At 40.2% G+C, this 16928-nt stretch overlaps 1 protein-coding gene across 6 annotated transcripts in view; it reads left to right on the plus strand.

The window, feature by feature from the left end:
- celf3a (cugbp, Elav-like family member 3a) overlaps positions 1 to 14747 on the plus strand; it is a 37014-nt gene extending 22267 nt beyond the window's left edge. The window contains exons 7-17 of one of the 6 annotated variants that reach the window (XR_005210232.1): positions 150 to 278; positions 2230 to 2309; positions 3031 to 3174; positions 4979 to 5123; positions 8288 to 8458; positions 8730 to 8789; positions 9338 to 9442; positions 10058 to 10201; positions 10370 to 10502; positions 10916 to 11013; positions 13918 to 14747. Coding sequence is in view for 5 of the 6 variants with exons in the window: in XM_037794349.1 (XP_037650277.1) it covers positions 150 to 278; positions 2230 to 2309; positions 3031 to 3174; positions 4979 to 5123; positions 8288 to 8458; positions 8730 to 8789; positions 9338 to 9442; positions 10058 to 10201; positions 10370 to 10497 (1106 nt within the window). In the remaining variant the exon portion in view is untranslated. Of the gene's footprint in view, positions 1 to 149; positions 279 to 2229; positions 2310 to 3030; positions 3175 to 4978; positions 5124 to 8287; positions 8459 to 8729; positions 8790 to 9337; positions 9443 to 10057; positions 10202 to 10369; positions 10503 to 10915; positions 11015 to 13917 lie in introns of those variants that run through there. The other 5 variants (XM_037794349.1, XM_037794352.1, XM_037794351.1 and 2 more) reach the window with 5 other exon arrangements.
- Positions 14748 to 16928: the final 2181 nt, after the last annotated feature.

Genomic DNA, 16928 nt, shown 5'->3' on the forward strand with positions numbered 1-16928 from the left:
CTTCTCCCTCCCCCTACCTCCCCCCTTTATTTTTCACTGCCTGTTTCACCTTTCCCATAAAACATCACTTTACCCCTCTGTAACCTCACTCACATTATCCGCACATTATCCTGTTTTTTTCCCAATCTCGGCGACCTCGTTTCCCTTAGAAGACAGGAAGCTGTTTGTGGGCATGCTGGGAAAACAGCAGACGGACACCGACGTGAGAAAGATGTTCGAGCCGTTCGGCAGCATAGAGGAGTGCACGGTGCTCCGTGGGCCCGACGGTACCAGCAAAGGTAATGTCATCATCATGCTGGAAGAAACACACAAAACAGATTCAATCCAACGTGGAACGTGGACAAGCAGAAACACAAAATACAAAATAAAACAAACTATAAACAGCATATAACACAAAGAACTTGTTATGCATGTAATTGAAGCATGACACAGGATAAAAACACTAATAGAATAATTTATTTCCAGTCAACAAGGACTGCCAGGCCTCTGTTACATTGCAGACGTTATGTGAAAGTAATCCTAGTACATACAGTATTACTCATTATATAAATTGTCACTTTGAATAAAAACACCTGTTTTTGAAAACCGACATTTAAATCAACCCACACATCATCAATATTTAGATCCAAAAGAGACACATCCATGAATTTTGACTAGTGTTATACCCATGGTGGCCTGTAGTACTCTCAAACACATGTAAATAATCTGGTGCCTGGCCAGTTACACATTTATACACAGGACCTGCTGCTAAATACTGAACCCTGTTTGCAATATTTAACCATTTGAGTGATTTAAAATGTCCTATACTTAGATGGATGCAATAAGATCCAATGTATTATCTAATTTAAATGACCCAGAGTTTTTTTTAAAGAGGACCTATTATGCTTTTTCCCTTTCCTTTAGTGTGAGATATAGTTTTTTGTGCATGTTAAAGGTCTGCAAAGTTACAAAGGCCAAAGTCCACGCCAAAGGGAGTTACTCTCCCGCACAGAAACACTGTTTCTGAACTGCCTGAAACGCCTTGCTTGAAGTCCCGCATTTTCTTCTTTAACATGGTGATGTCATCAAGTCACACATTTGCATAATACCTGCCTATAGAGGCTAGTTTGGCACGCCCTCAAACAAAGCTAGTTATGCCGAATTCACACCAGAGCAGCGCCAAAGTGCGGCCTGCGGCGAGCTGCCATGCAAAGTCTATGAAAAGCTGCGGTCGAACAAAGGTTGGGAAAAGTTTAACTTTAAGCGGCGAAGTACAGCCAGAGAGTACCCCGCAGCCAATCAGTACACAGATCCTTTGACTCCTGTTAACATATCGACCTATGTTGCAAAAGAATTTCCTCCCACCTGAAACACATGAATAACGCCTCGCAGACAGAGAAACATGTAATTATTGCGGTAAGCAGCACTTCGCCGCTGCCTGGTGTGAATTTGGCGTTAGAGCGGATCTGGTTGACCAATCACAACAGAGTGGGCCAGCTGACCAATCAGAGCAGACTGGGCTTTTTCGGGGAGAGGAGCTCAAACGGAGCGTTTCAGACAGATGGTGAAAACAGCCGGTATGAGAAAAAATTAGGCGTTTTTGAACATTTGAAAATTAAAGCATGTAAACATGTTCTAGTAGAAACCCAAAATACAAATATGCACCTGAAAATAAGCATAATAGGTCCTCTTTAAGCTCTAACCTCCACTATTTTTACTGTTTACCCTCCATTATTTTATAGTACTCTAATATGAAATGATTACCTACGGAGTCCAGATCATGACTGTAAAAGTGTCAGTGACTTTTGTTAAACTGTTTGTATTTTCTATCCTGCCCTGAGAATTAAGCCTTCAGCACATTACCATCATGTGAATGTAAATCACTATTGTCACTAACAACAATGCTAATGACGTTTGCCACGCAAATCAAAGTCCGGCGACAGTTCAAACACAGATGCCAGATTTTTCTGCATGTGTTGCATGAGGCATGACTAATGGTGCAATAGGTTTTATGGGTCATGGCTAATGATGCGTTTGGTGGGTTACGGACTGTGATTGATGAAGCAATGAATGTTTTGTGGACCATGTTTAATGACGCCACGGTAACTGATGAAGCGCTGGATGTAAGACGGCTCCTAATGTATTTTTAAAGGGAAGTAGTTTCTTTATACTGTGTGTGTGTGTGTCGGTGTGTGTGTGTCTGTCTGTCTCTGTGTGAGGCCACGTTTAATGGTGTGTCATTTCACGCAGGGTGTGCATTTGTAAAGTACCAGAGCAACGCAGAGGCCCAGGCCGCTATCAACGCTCTGCATGGGAGTCGCACTTTACCAGTGAGTCCACCCCCCCCTCTACACACACACACACACACACACACACACACACGTGCGCAGAGAAACACATTGTCGCACACATACTCAAATACAGTACACACACTTTTAGATGCTCCAAATCCAGTCATTTAGACACTCAACATGGTGACTCAGCTAATAGTCACCACTTCTCATTTCTGTCCCCCTCCTCCACACACACACACAACAAAATCTTTGTAAAAGGTGCTCTCTTTTTTTCTGCCGTAGATGATTTGTACTTTGTTTGGTTGCTGGTTTGATTACATTAAAATAATGATTAACTGTATGTGACAAAATAGATATTTCATTCAGTTAAAACTGTTATTATTAAAACAGTAAAGAGTGTTTTTCAGTATTTTTTCAGGCACGTTTGCCTTTATTTGATGGCAGACTGATACAGAACTGATAAAATGGAGGCTGTGCCTTTTATTCACCTGTTGCCATGGTGAATCGTAGTATCAGAGCTCCATTGACGATGGCTTTTGTCATTCACCACGCACAAGCTCAACTCTGAGTTGACTGAACTTGACTCTGATCAGCTGCTCTGCGACCGAAAACCTTTCCCCATCTCAGGGTTCATCGACTCAGAGTTCAGGGTTCGGCTCAGATTTCGTTAAAACCTGCTTTCTGAAACACACCACCAGGATGTGGAGAGTTGTGTTGTTGTGAAAGTAAAAAGTGTTTTTTACCGTTTCCTCCGCAGGGCGCCTCGTCCAGCCTGGTGGTGAAGTTTGCCGATTCAGAGAAGGAGCGAGGGCTCCGGCGGATGCAGCAGGTGGCCTCTCAGCTGGGAGTCATCAGTCCCATGACCCTGCACCTCGGGGCCTACAACGCCTACACGCAGGCTGTGAGTAACACACATTCTACCTTTCATGAGAACACTACATGAGTTAATGAGAGGTCTATATCTATTTTTTTATTTAGTAATTATCTACAATGAAATACAGAGCCAATAAGGTTAAGTTTTACATCCTTTGTGCCAACTGATGGTCTGTGAAGAACAATTGAGTGAGCAGCATCAATGTAAAGTTACGTCCACTAAAAGTGCTTTTTTTTTGCCACTGACGCATATAGTTATAGTATATAGTATGTTGTCAGACACAGGCAAGTGTCTGACAACATCATGGAAAGGACCTTAGAGAGAAATAAGACGTTTGTCTTACCTTTCACTTGATCCGGTCTGTTCGTTATTATGTCCCCCTCATGGAGAAGTCTCGTTGTGAAATCTGAATATCCGTATACTCTGGCTAAAATAAATACAGGCAGCCATCGAATTCAAAGACCTCATCCACGTTGTGGAAATCATTTAAATATTCAGCCATGAAATCTTTTAGATAACACTAAGCTACACTTTCCAACACAACAAACTCTGCCCGGCTGGCGCTCACGTTTCCACCATGGATGTATTCCACTCTTCCACCGTTGTCTTCCGGCAACACGTCACCTCGCCAGATTTCATAACGAGACTTCTCCTTGAGCGAGACTCTTTCCACAATCTCAGACACTTGTAATAACAATCAGAGCCTGTCACGGCAAAAACAAGCACTTTTAGTGGACGCAAATGACGGTGTCAGCTTGCCCCAATAGCATCACATTGCAGCCTGTGAGCGGCTGCCGTCTACAGCGCTCTCCCTCAATGCTGGAGCAATTTCAGAAATTGTCCCCATTAGTCAGTTAGACATAAAAACATGGGAAAATTAGAGTTTAGGTTGAAAAATACCGATGTTACCCTTTAAGCAGAAGTACTGCAGTAAAAGCTGATTTGACAAAAAAGTGAAAGAAATTTGACTCAGAATCTACAGAACGTTCTGATAAAGCAAACTTCACTCAGTGCGCTCCATGTAATTCTAATAGCAGCGCTTTAATGTCATACAAGATGATTTTAACAGGAAAAATTGCAATTTGCAGCGTAGAGTAAAGCCACATTACTGTTCTCGTCGTTAATTGACCGTTTACTGCAAATGGTTTCACATTTGGCTCATTTACAGTCGTTCACTTTGTGATGCTTAAGGAGGCCTGACAACGTTTTCTTTTACCCGTAATGGATGTGTTGATTTATAGTGACGTTCTATACTTAGTTAAACTAAAAACACAAAATGAAATTGCTTTCTGAAAGGGTAATTTTCCCAAAAAAAGTGCAGGTACACTTGCAGGATTTAATATAATCATTTCAGCCCAGAGACAGAGCACAATACGTGATGTAACGACCAATTATAACCTGATTTGGTCACAGTGACTGATTATGAAGTTCATGTAACGTCTGGACAGGTCTGCAAAAACAGAGTGAGTCACCAAGGACAGTTGGCCTGTCTGCGTTGTGTTGCAGGGCAGAGATGAAGCCTTCAAATATATTGACTCCTGATTGAGGTTTATTGCAATTCTATTAAACATGCTCGATTTTTAGGACTAGTTAATAATGGAAATCTGAACAAAGTGTGTCCATGTACAATTGCAATCTACAGAAATCACTCACAAAATGTCTGATGTCGAGCCTTTTCACAATTTGTGTGTCCTGGTTTAGTTTCTCTACTTCACAAGCCTGAGATTACACTCAGGAAACACACTTACAGTCTACACTCTACACAAAAACACAGTCAGATCCCTCGAAACATACCCCATACTCAATCACAACCTCTCTCTCCGTCCTCCAGTTGATGCAGCAGCAGGCCCTGGTGGCTCAGTCGGCCTACCTCTCTCCTGTTGCCACGGTGGCGGCGGTTCAGATGCAGCAACTCGCCGCCCTCAACCCCAGCAGCATCATTGCCACGCCGATCGCATCCATCACCCCCTCCTCAGGTAATGAGAGGCAGGGATGTCTGGCTCCGGCCGGCCTTGATTAGATTTCTGCTTGAAATATGAGGACAGATACTCAAGGAGAGGGGGACCTAAGAGGACAAAATATCTATTTTGTAATTTTTTTTCTTTCTCAGTCTGTCATGATGATAGCCATGTTGGCTTTTACATTTAAGGCGGAAAAGACAGTAAAATGGGGAGTGAGTTAGAGCACTTGGATAGCCTGTATTTTAGCCAGATTAACACTAATGTTGATATTTGCAGTACTCAATTTAGAATGATGTGAAACAGACATAAGCAGCAACTTTAAACTAATGAAACTGTAAACAGCAAATGTACAGACATTCATGTCCCCCTCGGGATGAGTTGTAATAACTCTGGCGATCCCTTAGCTAATTCATTTACTGCCATCATCAGGTCAAAACTTTAATTTGTCCAATACTTTGATTCATGACCAAATACCTTGCCATAGCTGTATTTTGTGTTTGGTGCTAATGAGCAAAGGTTAGCAAGTTGAACTAAGATGATGATCGTTGTAAATATTACCTGCTCCCTGCAGAGTTTTCTTGTACGCAAGCAAAAGTTATATTTACACTGACTACGTTTACATGCACACTAATAATCCCCTATTGTTCCGAATATGACAATATTCATAATTTGATACGGGTCATGTAGACAAGATATTCTGTTTGGATATTCTGAATTAGGACATTTATAGAGCTCATTCGGATTATGCATCTCAATTGGGGTTTTTACGTCAGCTTGTGACACACGGCCGCTTGCCTGTGTACGGCCACCTTTTTGCGTTGTACCAGAGACAATTCAGAAAGGAGACGGAGCGCTGAGAGTTTCCTGTATCTGTGTCAGGTGGGTTTACCACTGCCCCTGTCCTTTAGGAGACTCTGACACTAAAATCTCCGTCTCCGTAATACACTCTCGCGAGATCTGGCAACTAACATTCGCTAACGCCCTAGCTAACTCATTTTAACGTATGTTAAATATGGCTGTTAGCTGTGTAAATATCTAATGTTAGCAAAAGAGAATACATAATCCAATCTGCTTTTATCCATCCACACAATGTTCACAACACTTCCAAAGAGGTGGGTGGAGAGTCGAACATGCCATGACCACGCCCACTTAGGAGACAGGAAGTGTATACCATTTCAAACCATTGGTAAACCTTTTAATGCATCGTGTCTAGAAGGTAACTTGCAAATTGCAAAAACTTGCAAAAACTCTTACGAGGCTCTTGGCTCGACGACCTATCCTAACCTCCTCTATCAATGCCTAAGCCTTTTGCAATTTGTCAATTTGTACACACCCCAACTAGCTGGCATTTTGCAGAGATCCATGCCAAAAAGAAAAGCCCACATTTCTGGTCAGAAGGATATGAAAGACATTTATATCAAAAGGTTTTTGGATATGTGCAAATATCACAACGCCAAACCTTTCAAGAAGGTCGTTGAAGGAATGAAAAGAGGGAGGCTGTGTTTGCACGGTCAAACAAGTCCGTCACCGGTTACTTTAATCAAAGTGTGCACGGCTGCATGTTAACTGGAATATCAGTGGAATATTCAATTTCATTCGCCACGTAGAGAGTTGAGTAGGAATATTGTCTTTTTCGGGGCAAGAAGGGCTAAAACCGGAATATTTTGTGCACGTAAACAAAGTCAGTGAATGTGACTCTCCAAAATGCAATGTGTGTGTGCATGCATGAGGTCTAACAAAAGTGTTGAATGCATTTCCTTTCTCAGAAAACATTTGCATGGCTGATGTTTTTCAAAGTATTTTACATGTTATTTGTTTATTAGCTTGCAGTCTTCTTCTTCTTCTTCCCTGCCTTTGTTGGCACACTGCTGTGTGTCTTTGCACATTACAGCCACCTGTAGATCGGTGGGATAGCGTGACACCGTTGGCAGGAATGTTTATCACTTTCCTCCCGCGTGCATCATCAAAAAAATGCTCCATGACACTACTATAGGTCAGAAACTCCAGAGGGTGCCTTTCACATCAGCATTTGCGTTGTCATTGTGAGCATTATTAGCATGCTGATGCTAGCATTTAGCTCAAAGCACCGCTGGGCCAAAGTGCAGCCTCTGAGAGAGGCTCGGCTGGCTCTGAACTCTTACTTAACTCTTACTTAATAAATGATGAAAAGAATCAATCATCAAAAAAAAATATGATTTTCTGTTGATTGACAAGTCTGTTAATGTACCCGTCATTTCATGTCCTCTTTGTCTAGACACCCCGGGTGAATAGGGTGAAAACTTTAACTATTAGATATCGCCATGAACCTTCCCCAGTAAATTACTGACATTAAGGCAATTACTTTTTTGTTTAAATATGCAAATGAGGCATTCTCTTATTTAATATGTGCCAATTTGCATATCTTTCCAGCACAGAAATCTGAACATTGGATAAAGCCAGGTTCAAAATTCTTCTTTCATTTCTGTTGGCACATTCGAGTCGAAGGTTTTTAGAGAGAGAAGTTTGGATATCTCTTTTTTTATCACTCCTTAAATCAGAAAATACTGTCAACAGCCATAAAAAAATCCATTTACGGCATGTTTTTAGGAATAAAATGTTCTGTAAATCAGGCTATGAATCATATATGAACAAACCCTTCAGTAGAAACCTTCAGAGTATAGATAGGAATGAAACTGGAAAGTTTGGTGGATGTAATTGCTACTGAAGTGGAGATCTCTGACTCAGAGTCTGAGAAAAACCTAATTTAGAGAAAACGGCCTTTGAAGATATGGATTGTAAAATTACATACATATTACAAGAGACTACAGGTGAATAGGGTAAACGCTTTTAACTAATAGATATCACCATGAAACTTCCCCAGTTGATTACTGACATTAAGAAGATTCTTTTTTATATTACAAGTTTTCTGAAATTGTATGTCTAGATATGTAAATGAGGCATTATCTAACGCTAACTTTGTGTGGATTTAGGTGAAATCTACAGATGCAAATAGACAAAGTAGTAAAATAAACACCTAAATGTGTATTTTGGATGTCACTAGTCTGAAAGAAGATATGTTATGGAAGCAAATATAGCTCAAAATCTCAAAATTGACCAGTACATGAAAAAACTATGTTTTTACCTGTAGTGTATCGAGTGCAATCATGTTGTCGCTAGAATTTATTTGAATAAAAAGCAAGGCCTCTTTATCATGCCGCCAGGTACCAGCACTCCGCCATCCATGGCAGGCACGCCCGTTCCTGCTCTGCCACCGCCTCTCACAGTGAACAGCTACGCCTCCTTGCCAGCTCCACCCAACGGCCAATCAGCAACCGAAGCCCTGTACACCAACGGGGTTCATGCCTACCAAGGTACAGCCGCAACAACATCCTTCACAAGCAGCTGCACCACAACGTAAAGATGTTGCCGTCATACAAAATATTCCTCCACAGATTAACAGACGTCCGGTTTTGATGTGCAACCGCAAGGGTCTAATCAAGAGGAAATTAAATTAAAGCACCGAATGTTATTTGGAGCGTGCTGATGTGCCCCAAATAGCATTCAGGAGTTTGTTATTTGTGTGTGTGTGTGTGTGTGTGTGTGTATATAACAGTTGGTGACAATGTGTTTACTCTGCCACAGCTCAGAGTCCGGTCCTGGACCCTCTGCAGCAAGCGTATACAGGCATGCAGCACTATACAGGTGAGTCACTGTCCCAGTATAACGCCATAAACTGTGACATAAATTGCCATTTATTTATAGAAATGTGTTGCTATATACTTGTCTTATGATAAGCTGCATATCCTGTATAAAGTAACAATGTTTGTAGGAGAAATTATGTACAAAAATAATTTCACAAATATAAATTTTACATCGACTTCAGATTTTTGTAGTTCTTAGAAATAACCAGTCTGTGTAACCTGAATGCAAAACAGTTTAATGTAGCATAATGGGATGCAACTACATTACCTTTGCACTCCCCGACTACCCAACACTGCATGTGTAAAGTAGAAATGTACATCCAAAGTCAAAACATGCACATATATTACAAAACACAAATACCTGCCGCTCTATAGATTGAGTCATACATCACAAACTAAATGCAAAGCATCGCCCTGTTTTAGCAAATCTAAAGGTGGGAAATGCAGCACTGTCAGATGTTGTTTTGAGGGGAAGAAGTGATTAGTGTGCAGTCTCTCTGTCGTGTCTCGCCGCTGCTCTCTGCTCACCTGTTCCTCCTCCCCCAACAGCCACCTACCCTGCTGCCTACAGCCTGGTGGGACAGCCGTTCCCTCACCAGCCCACACTGGTGGCTCAGCAGCCGCAGCAGCCGCAGCAGCTGCAGCAGCGAGAAGGTAACCTCAAAGCAAATAATCATATCTCAGAGAAACATTCCAGTGGTTTTACAGCCCATTTACCACAAATCACACACACTTACTCTACATCACCGATAACCGCTCTAGGTATCTGTTGGTTTACATTCACTTCTCTAAGATATGAGAGTGTATTGTACTTGAATGGTAAAATTTACCACAGTGAAGATAAAGTCTGCAGTAATCTTTGTGCAAACTAATGATTATTTCCATTACTGACAAATCTACCCACTTATTGTTTGGATTATTTGATTATTGTTTAGTAAGTAAGTTAAAAATTTAGGTTTTCTAGTTTCATATGATGATATTATCTTCACTCTAGCTTTAAAACTGAACCCGCCGAAAGATAGATTGTGTTAATGCGTTAAAGAAATTAGTGTTACGCGTTATTATTGTGTTAATTATGACAGCCCTAGTGTAAGGGTATTTTTGTTTTCTTTTCCTTACCTGACTTGTCAAGTAAAGCATCTCTGAGTATCTAGAAACAACTGTTGCACACCGCCTCTTACTCAACACTGCAGTCCTCACTGACTGTCGCCTGTCTTGTCTCCTCTTGTCGTCTCATATCTGTGTCGACGTGGCTCTATTTGCGTACAGGTCCCGAGGGCTGCAACATCTTCATCTACCACCTGCCACAGGAGTTCACTGACTCCGAGATACTGCAGATGTTCCTCCCCTTCGGAAACGTCATCTCTGCAAAGGTCTTCGTCGACCGCGCCACCAACCAGAGTAAATGCTTCGGTGAGTCACTGTGATGGTTGTTGTCACCTTGAGAATTTATTTCTTATGTGAGAAAAGATTTTCACCACACGCATCATCTTAGCTTTATTTACATTCCCCTTTTTCCCCCTCATAAATGATGCTGCTGTTGATGATGAATGTTTGTGTTTCTGTCACTTCCCCCCTCAGGTTTTGTGAGTTTTGACAACCCGTCCAGCGCCCAGACTGCCATCCAAGCCATGAACGGCTTCCAGATCGGCATGAAGAGACTGAAGGTGCAGCTGAAGAGGCCCAAGGATGCCAACAGGCCTTACTGAAGGAGGTGAGTTATTGCATATTGACGTACTTGAGGAGATGGGGAGGGATTGATAGACAGCTGGAAATGTGTCTGGAAGTTAAAGAGACAGAGTGGATGTAATTGGGGGGCTCAGTACTTAAATGGCTGTCTTTCATGTGGAACTGAAGAAGTCAATAGCCCTACAGTAGATTAACTTTAATGAGGTGGCAGCGCTCATCAATTTGAAATGCATTGTGTGCTCAGTGTGTAGAGGGGACAGTTTGATTGAGAAGCATATTTTTAACTCAGTTCAAATGTTCTGTCTAACCAGTGTTCTGTCGCAGGGTTGAATGCCAACTACTGTTCGTCATTAATTTTTTGTTTTACTTTTCATTTTATTGTTTTTGTGCTGTGCCATATGCCATTTTTCCTGAAAAAAACATCACACCACTCTCAAGACTGTCCCGTCCATACATATATCGTGGAGACGTGCGTCGCTATGGCTACGGTTGCCTAGCAACCGCTAAAACCTCCCCCCCTTCCTTCTCACTGCGTTGTAAGTTAATTGGCCTGTGTTGGTTGCTGTGGCGATATTGCCTGTGATGGTTGCCATTAGCAATTTTTTTATTTTGGGCCGTTGCCTTGATTCACCATGCTCAAACTGCATGGCGGGTTACTGTGGCGACCATAAACTGTGTTTGGTGCGTTGTGAGTTTCCTCTTATTATTTTGTCCTGGTTTTAATCCTTGCAAACACTGATCAATAACTGTCACTTTACCTCAGCATCTGTAAGTAATTGATTATCATGACATGCTGTTTTTTTCTTTTTTTTCCTCTAAAAGCTTCAATGCTAAGAGCTAAATTAGCCTGCTGTCCATCAAATATGGATATATTAGATTTTTTTTTCCTTTTGGTTTTTGATTAGTTTCCTTTTTGTCTGTCATGATTATCATTCTTACATATTCCCTCTGTTTAGTTGGTTGGTGTGGTAGTTTTCGGTGAGTGCGGGGGTTTTTTGTTTGGTTGTAAACTCAATTCCAAAGTGACTTTGTGCCTGAACTTTGTTTGGTTTTTGTGAGACTGGAAATGTGCTGAACGTGCCCCCGTAAATGGTTGACGACACAGTGTTTGTGTGTGAATGACTGTGTGAGGGCTGAGTGCGAGACGACGAGAAGGTGCGTGCATTTATATTTGTGTGAGTGTTTCGTATTGACTAGATGTGAAAACATATTCATGTGTAAGTGAATGTGTTTGAGTGTGTTTGAGTGTGTGCTGTACCAACTGAGACACTAACCTTACTTTAGAAGGTTTTGGGTAAAGCTGTTTGGTTCCTGTGACACGTGCTGCTGGCTGAGGAACTGCATTCCTCTGTAGGAATTCTGGGACTCCAAAAATATAATAATAATAATAACCATAAAAAATAATCTTAGTATTCAAATAGTGCATTTAAAAATGTCCACTTAACGTTTCTAATAACCAGGAAACACACAATGTGTCTTATGAACAGGGTATCTGCAAGTGACCAAGTTTGAAAAGGAAAGACATTGATTCAACAAAGATGAAGGCCTGAAGAACGAAACGTTTTCTAACATAAATCTTAATTATCTCTCTATTTCTGGTTCAATGGATCAATACATTTCATTTTACATTAACCCCTTAACATACAGTTTTTCCTGCCCCCTACCACTCCCTTATAAATATATTAGAGCAGAAACGATGAATTGATTAGTTGTCAACTATTAAATCAATCGTCAACTATTTATACAATCGATTAAACCTGCAGTAGGCAGAAGGTCTTTGGCATCATTGGGCAGAAATTCCATAATAACCTTTCAGCATATTGTAATTCAAGTGTTCTGAGAAAAAACTAGACCTCTGCACCTCCTCATGGCTCTGTTTTCAGGTGTTAAAAAATCTACAATCACAGGTCATTTCAGAGAGAGCGTTCCTATTGAGCGTTCCTATTGGCTGCCAGGTCACAAACTTTCTCATTTTACAGCTAAACAGTACACTACAAGATGATTCTGAAAACATTTGAGACGAAAAATAGGCATTACAGTAACAGAATATTGATTCATATTGGATCAGCGCTGCCTAGTTTGAACGTTTGATCGGAGTTTGTGAGTGATTGACAGCTGCTCAGAGACGGCAAGGCTCCAGCTTGGCTCCGATTGGTTGTTTTGGTCTGTGAAATCTTGCTGATGCCATTAGGAGCACCGAAGGACACGGAGGCACATGATTTATTTCCGATTATCTGTCTCATGCACTACTGTCAGGATATAGTGACCATTTTATAAAAATAACTTTTTATAATCACATTTGCTCCAATTCTACCCACTGCTGCTTTAATCGGTTTGAGTAATATAAAGTAATATAACGTAATTATAGTAATTTATAGTAGTAAAGAAAAAAAAATGTAAAAATTCCAGCTTCTTCAATGTGAATATTTTCTGGTTTCTTTACTCCTCTATGACAGTAAACTGAATATCTTTGAGTCGTGGACAAAACAAGACATTTGAGGACGTCATCTTGGGCTTTTGGGAAACACTGATAGATGTTTTTCACCATTTTTCTGACATTTTATAGACCAAACAACTAATCGATTAATAGAGAAAATAACTGACTTTAAGATAAATAGACAATGAAAATAATCGTCAGTTTCAGCCTTAAAATATAGAAGTTATATTGAAGATTTTATTTGCACTGAGCAATGTTTCTTTTTATGGCTGCACTATTTGCCAAGTTTTTTGGTTTATTTGATATATTCAGAAATTGTATCATCTCAAATTATAATCAATAATGTATAGAAAATGAAGTAGGTTCGAACAAAGTTTGAGGGTTAATGACTGCTTCTTAAGGGGTTTTTAATTCAGTCAATATTTATAAAGGACAGAGATTCACATGTACTTGCTTTGATACACAATTGGTGTTAAGTTTAGACAAACTGACATTACAGAAAGGTCTTTTGTTCTGGTACCTGCAGATGCCCTGTTTGCAGCAAACCTCCTGCATCACAAACACACTATCTGGTGGATGATTTGAATAATCTCACCTCCCCGAGAAACTACAGTTTTGGTGAACGACGTGGTTCTGAATATCATTAGAATAAATGTAAAATGATCTCCAACTGTTTTCTAAAAAAAATGTGGAGGTTATCGTTATCCCCACCAGAATTCCTACTGTGCATGTTCTGAATTAATTTGCCTGCCAAAAGAGATGACAAACTATTTTCTTAAGAACGTGCATACACTCGCAGCAGTGTGACTGTCACTATTTGAGTTGCATGGACACTAGTTGATTACTGAGACTCCCCCCCCGAGGCATCAGTGCAAGCAGTGTGTATTGCAGACACCACTCCACCTTCCAAAGTCTTTAAATTTTATGTGTTCGATTTTGTGTGATTTTGGTTTTAACTGCTTCTGTGCTCTTCTTTTTCTTTTCTCTTCTTCTTCACCTCCAGGAAAAACCTAAGAGTTCAATCAAGAAAACCACTTGGGATGTCCCAGCCTTTTTTGGTTGTTTGACCAACCATATAGCACAGGAGCAACACTTCACAAAAAACGCAGTATCACGTTTATGCGCTTTCAAACGAACGACAAAACGACAGCAGTTATTATATCAGCAGCAAAATCTACAGAATCCGCATCCCGCAATATCAGAAGTGCTCCAGATTTCCTATCATTCCACAGCTGGATATCATTTATATTATGTACATACTCTATTGTCGGCAACAAGATCTACGTGTTAAGAAAAAGCATATCACTGATGTTATTCTTCTGAACAGGGTTCTACTGTATAGTGTGATTTGTGGTCTATGGCGGTAACAGAAGGCCAGTCTACACAGTCGGAGGCTAAAGAAAATACTATTCTGTATGATTACCATTGGTAATATTGTTATGTAGAGTTAGTTTTATTATTTATACGTAAATTAAAAACATGGGGTAATTAAACTGGAAGAGATTTCCTCTCACTGTACATACCTTGGTTTTGAAAAACGGGAGTTTAAGGACTTCACGAGTCGAGATTCTCTGCTGCCACTACTTTTCAAATTAACAAAGCGGAAGGAAGGAATGGCTGGGAATTTTTCTATCTTGATTTTTTACGTTTAATTTATTTGGTAATCAATTTGATGAGGGGAGGGAGGGGGGGGGGGGAGATGTGACAATTTCTTTTTTAATTTAAGAAGAAAAAAAAAAAGAGGATTCCTGTGGTCTTCAAGACAATGAACACACTTATTATAGAGTTTTTAATTACATAAATGTACCTATGGAAGTAAAAAAAACAAACAAACATAATGTTTCTTTATTTATTCTCTACAATCGCTGTTTTAAAACATATGTCTTTAAAAGAAAATAAAGTACAATTTAGAAAAAAAAAAAAATGTGTGTCTGCGTTACTGTTTTTCACAGCATGCGATTTACCAAATAAATGGCTTTCCTCAGCGTGACAAATCAAAAATGGCACTTCTTTTGTTTCACTTGTTTAAACAGACCACAGAATAGAAGAGTTTGGGGTGTTTGATCATAAATGAGCCATCCAGGGGAGTTTGCTGCTCTCTATAGGCCTCAGGAAGTACTGAGGAAAGTGGGAAACATCTGGCCTCCAGTGTTGGTTGCATGTGAAGCTGTGGACCAAAAACTTAACAAGACTTACAGGAAGAAAATTATTTCTCTGTTTTCATTGTTGCTGCTTGAATGAATTGGTGATTGGTGAGTGGAGTATAATTACAAGCCTGTGCATGCATAATGTCCATTACAATTGCACACAATCATGTTAAATCATTGATAATCTTTCGTCAGCCATGATTCATTGATGACGCTGCACGCATAAATAACCAGGTCAGGTATGGACAGAGGATGGAAAAGGCTGAAGGTGTGTGTTACCACAGCTGGGGTGTGCAGTGAATCCCTCTGCCACAGCTTTTAGGGTTTGGTCTGATGCGTCCAAACACGCCTCGGCCTCCTTTGGCATGCATGGATTGTATGAGGTGTGATTAATGCCACAAACACATAGCAGGATGGGGGAAATGTAATAAACCCAAATATATGACAATGACAGGGTAAGGAAAGCATTTAATGTGTAAGCTAAGTAAAATACCTAGAGACACTCGTCACTCGCAGTTTTGATATACCTAGGAAACTAGGAAAGGCCTTTGCACACCTAAAGCAGATGTAGGCAAGATTGGAGCAGATTAAAAAAAGTTATTTTTATAAAACGGTCACTATATCCTGACAGTAGTGCATGAGTCAAGGAATCTGACAAAAATTATGTGCCTCGGTGTCCTCCGGTGTCCTCTGGTGCTCCTAATGGCATCTGCAAGATTTCACATACCTGAGGAATACTATCGATCAGAGCCAAACTGGAGCAATGATGGGAAAAACCACTTGGTTAAGACACTTGGAAAGTAATGGGATTTAATGATGTATGTTACTATCTTTGATAAGCATAGTCCATCACATTGTAATCATAAAGCTGCTGATGAAAAAGAAGAAAGAAGAAGCAGACTCAAGATAGTTTTGACATTACATTTAAGGTAAGAAGCTACACTCGTGCATACAACTCAACTCCTCCCTACCACTAAGCTGTCAATTCTGCCACAAACTGTGAAGTGTAACCTACAGGCTACTCCTTTTGTTTCTTTTTTTCTTTTTTAACCTTGCACCGATTTTCTGATGGGTATGGCAACCTGTCTTTTCACCTTTGTTGCAGTAATTATTAATCAGCCCATCTAGGTTAAATGAACATTTATTTGGGCTGGGCAGCTTTCGAAAATTGGGCACAGAGGACAGAAAGCCAGGATGATGACGCTTGTGACATCAACACAGACTCTGTGCCAATTAGAGGTCTTCATCAGACACGTGAAAAACCTAAATCCAATGTGCTTAAAACATTTTTTTAAAAGCAAAGAAAGCCCATCTGAAAAGGGCCCCGAGGACAGTTAAATCTAATATAATTGAACCCTTGTTCAAATTGAGTCAGAGCTATAGCGCGCGCTATCGCCTGTCTGAACTTGCCCCAATAAAGGCAGTAGAGCTAAAACTGTCAAGATAAAAATCAAACTATAAACTATTCAAATAATTCCCAAAAATTACACAATTTATCTCACTTATTTCTTTTTTATTTGAATTAATTATATCAGGCCCTGTAGCCAACTTGACTTCAGTTATTTCTGCAGTGACATTGAGGTAAAGGATAAGCAAGTATAGTAATGGATTGAAGGTAACTGAAGGAGCCTAATAATATACAAGCGTACGTTACACTTTCTATGAATACTATTTGCAAAGTATTAGGGCTGTCAATCGATTAAAATATGAATCATGATTAATTGTATGATTGTCAATAGTTAATCGCGATTAATTGCAAATGAATCACGCATTTTTTATTTGTTCAAAATGTACTTTAGAGGGAGATCCAGATCCAGGTCCAGAAACCCCCACAGGTACTGCATTTAGCAATAACAAATATGCTTAA

Source organism: Sebastes umbrosus, chromosome 15 (genome assembly GCF_015220745.1).
Source record: "Sebastes umbrosus isolate fSebUmb1 chromosome 15, fSebUmb1.pri, whole genome shotgun sequence".
NCBI classification, from domain to species: Eukaryota; Metazoa; Chordata; class Actinopteri; order Perciformes; family Sebastidae; genus Sebastes; species Sebastes umbrosus.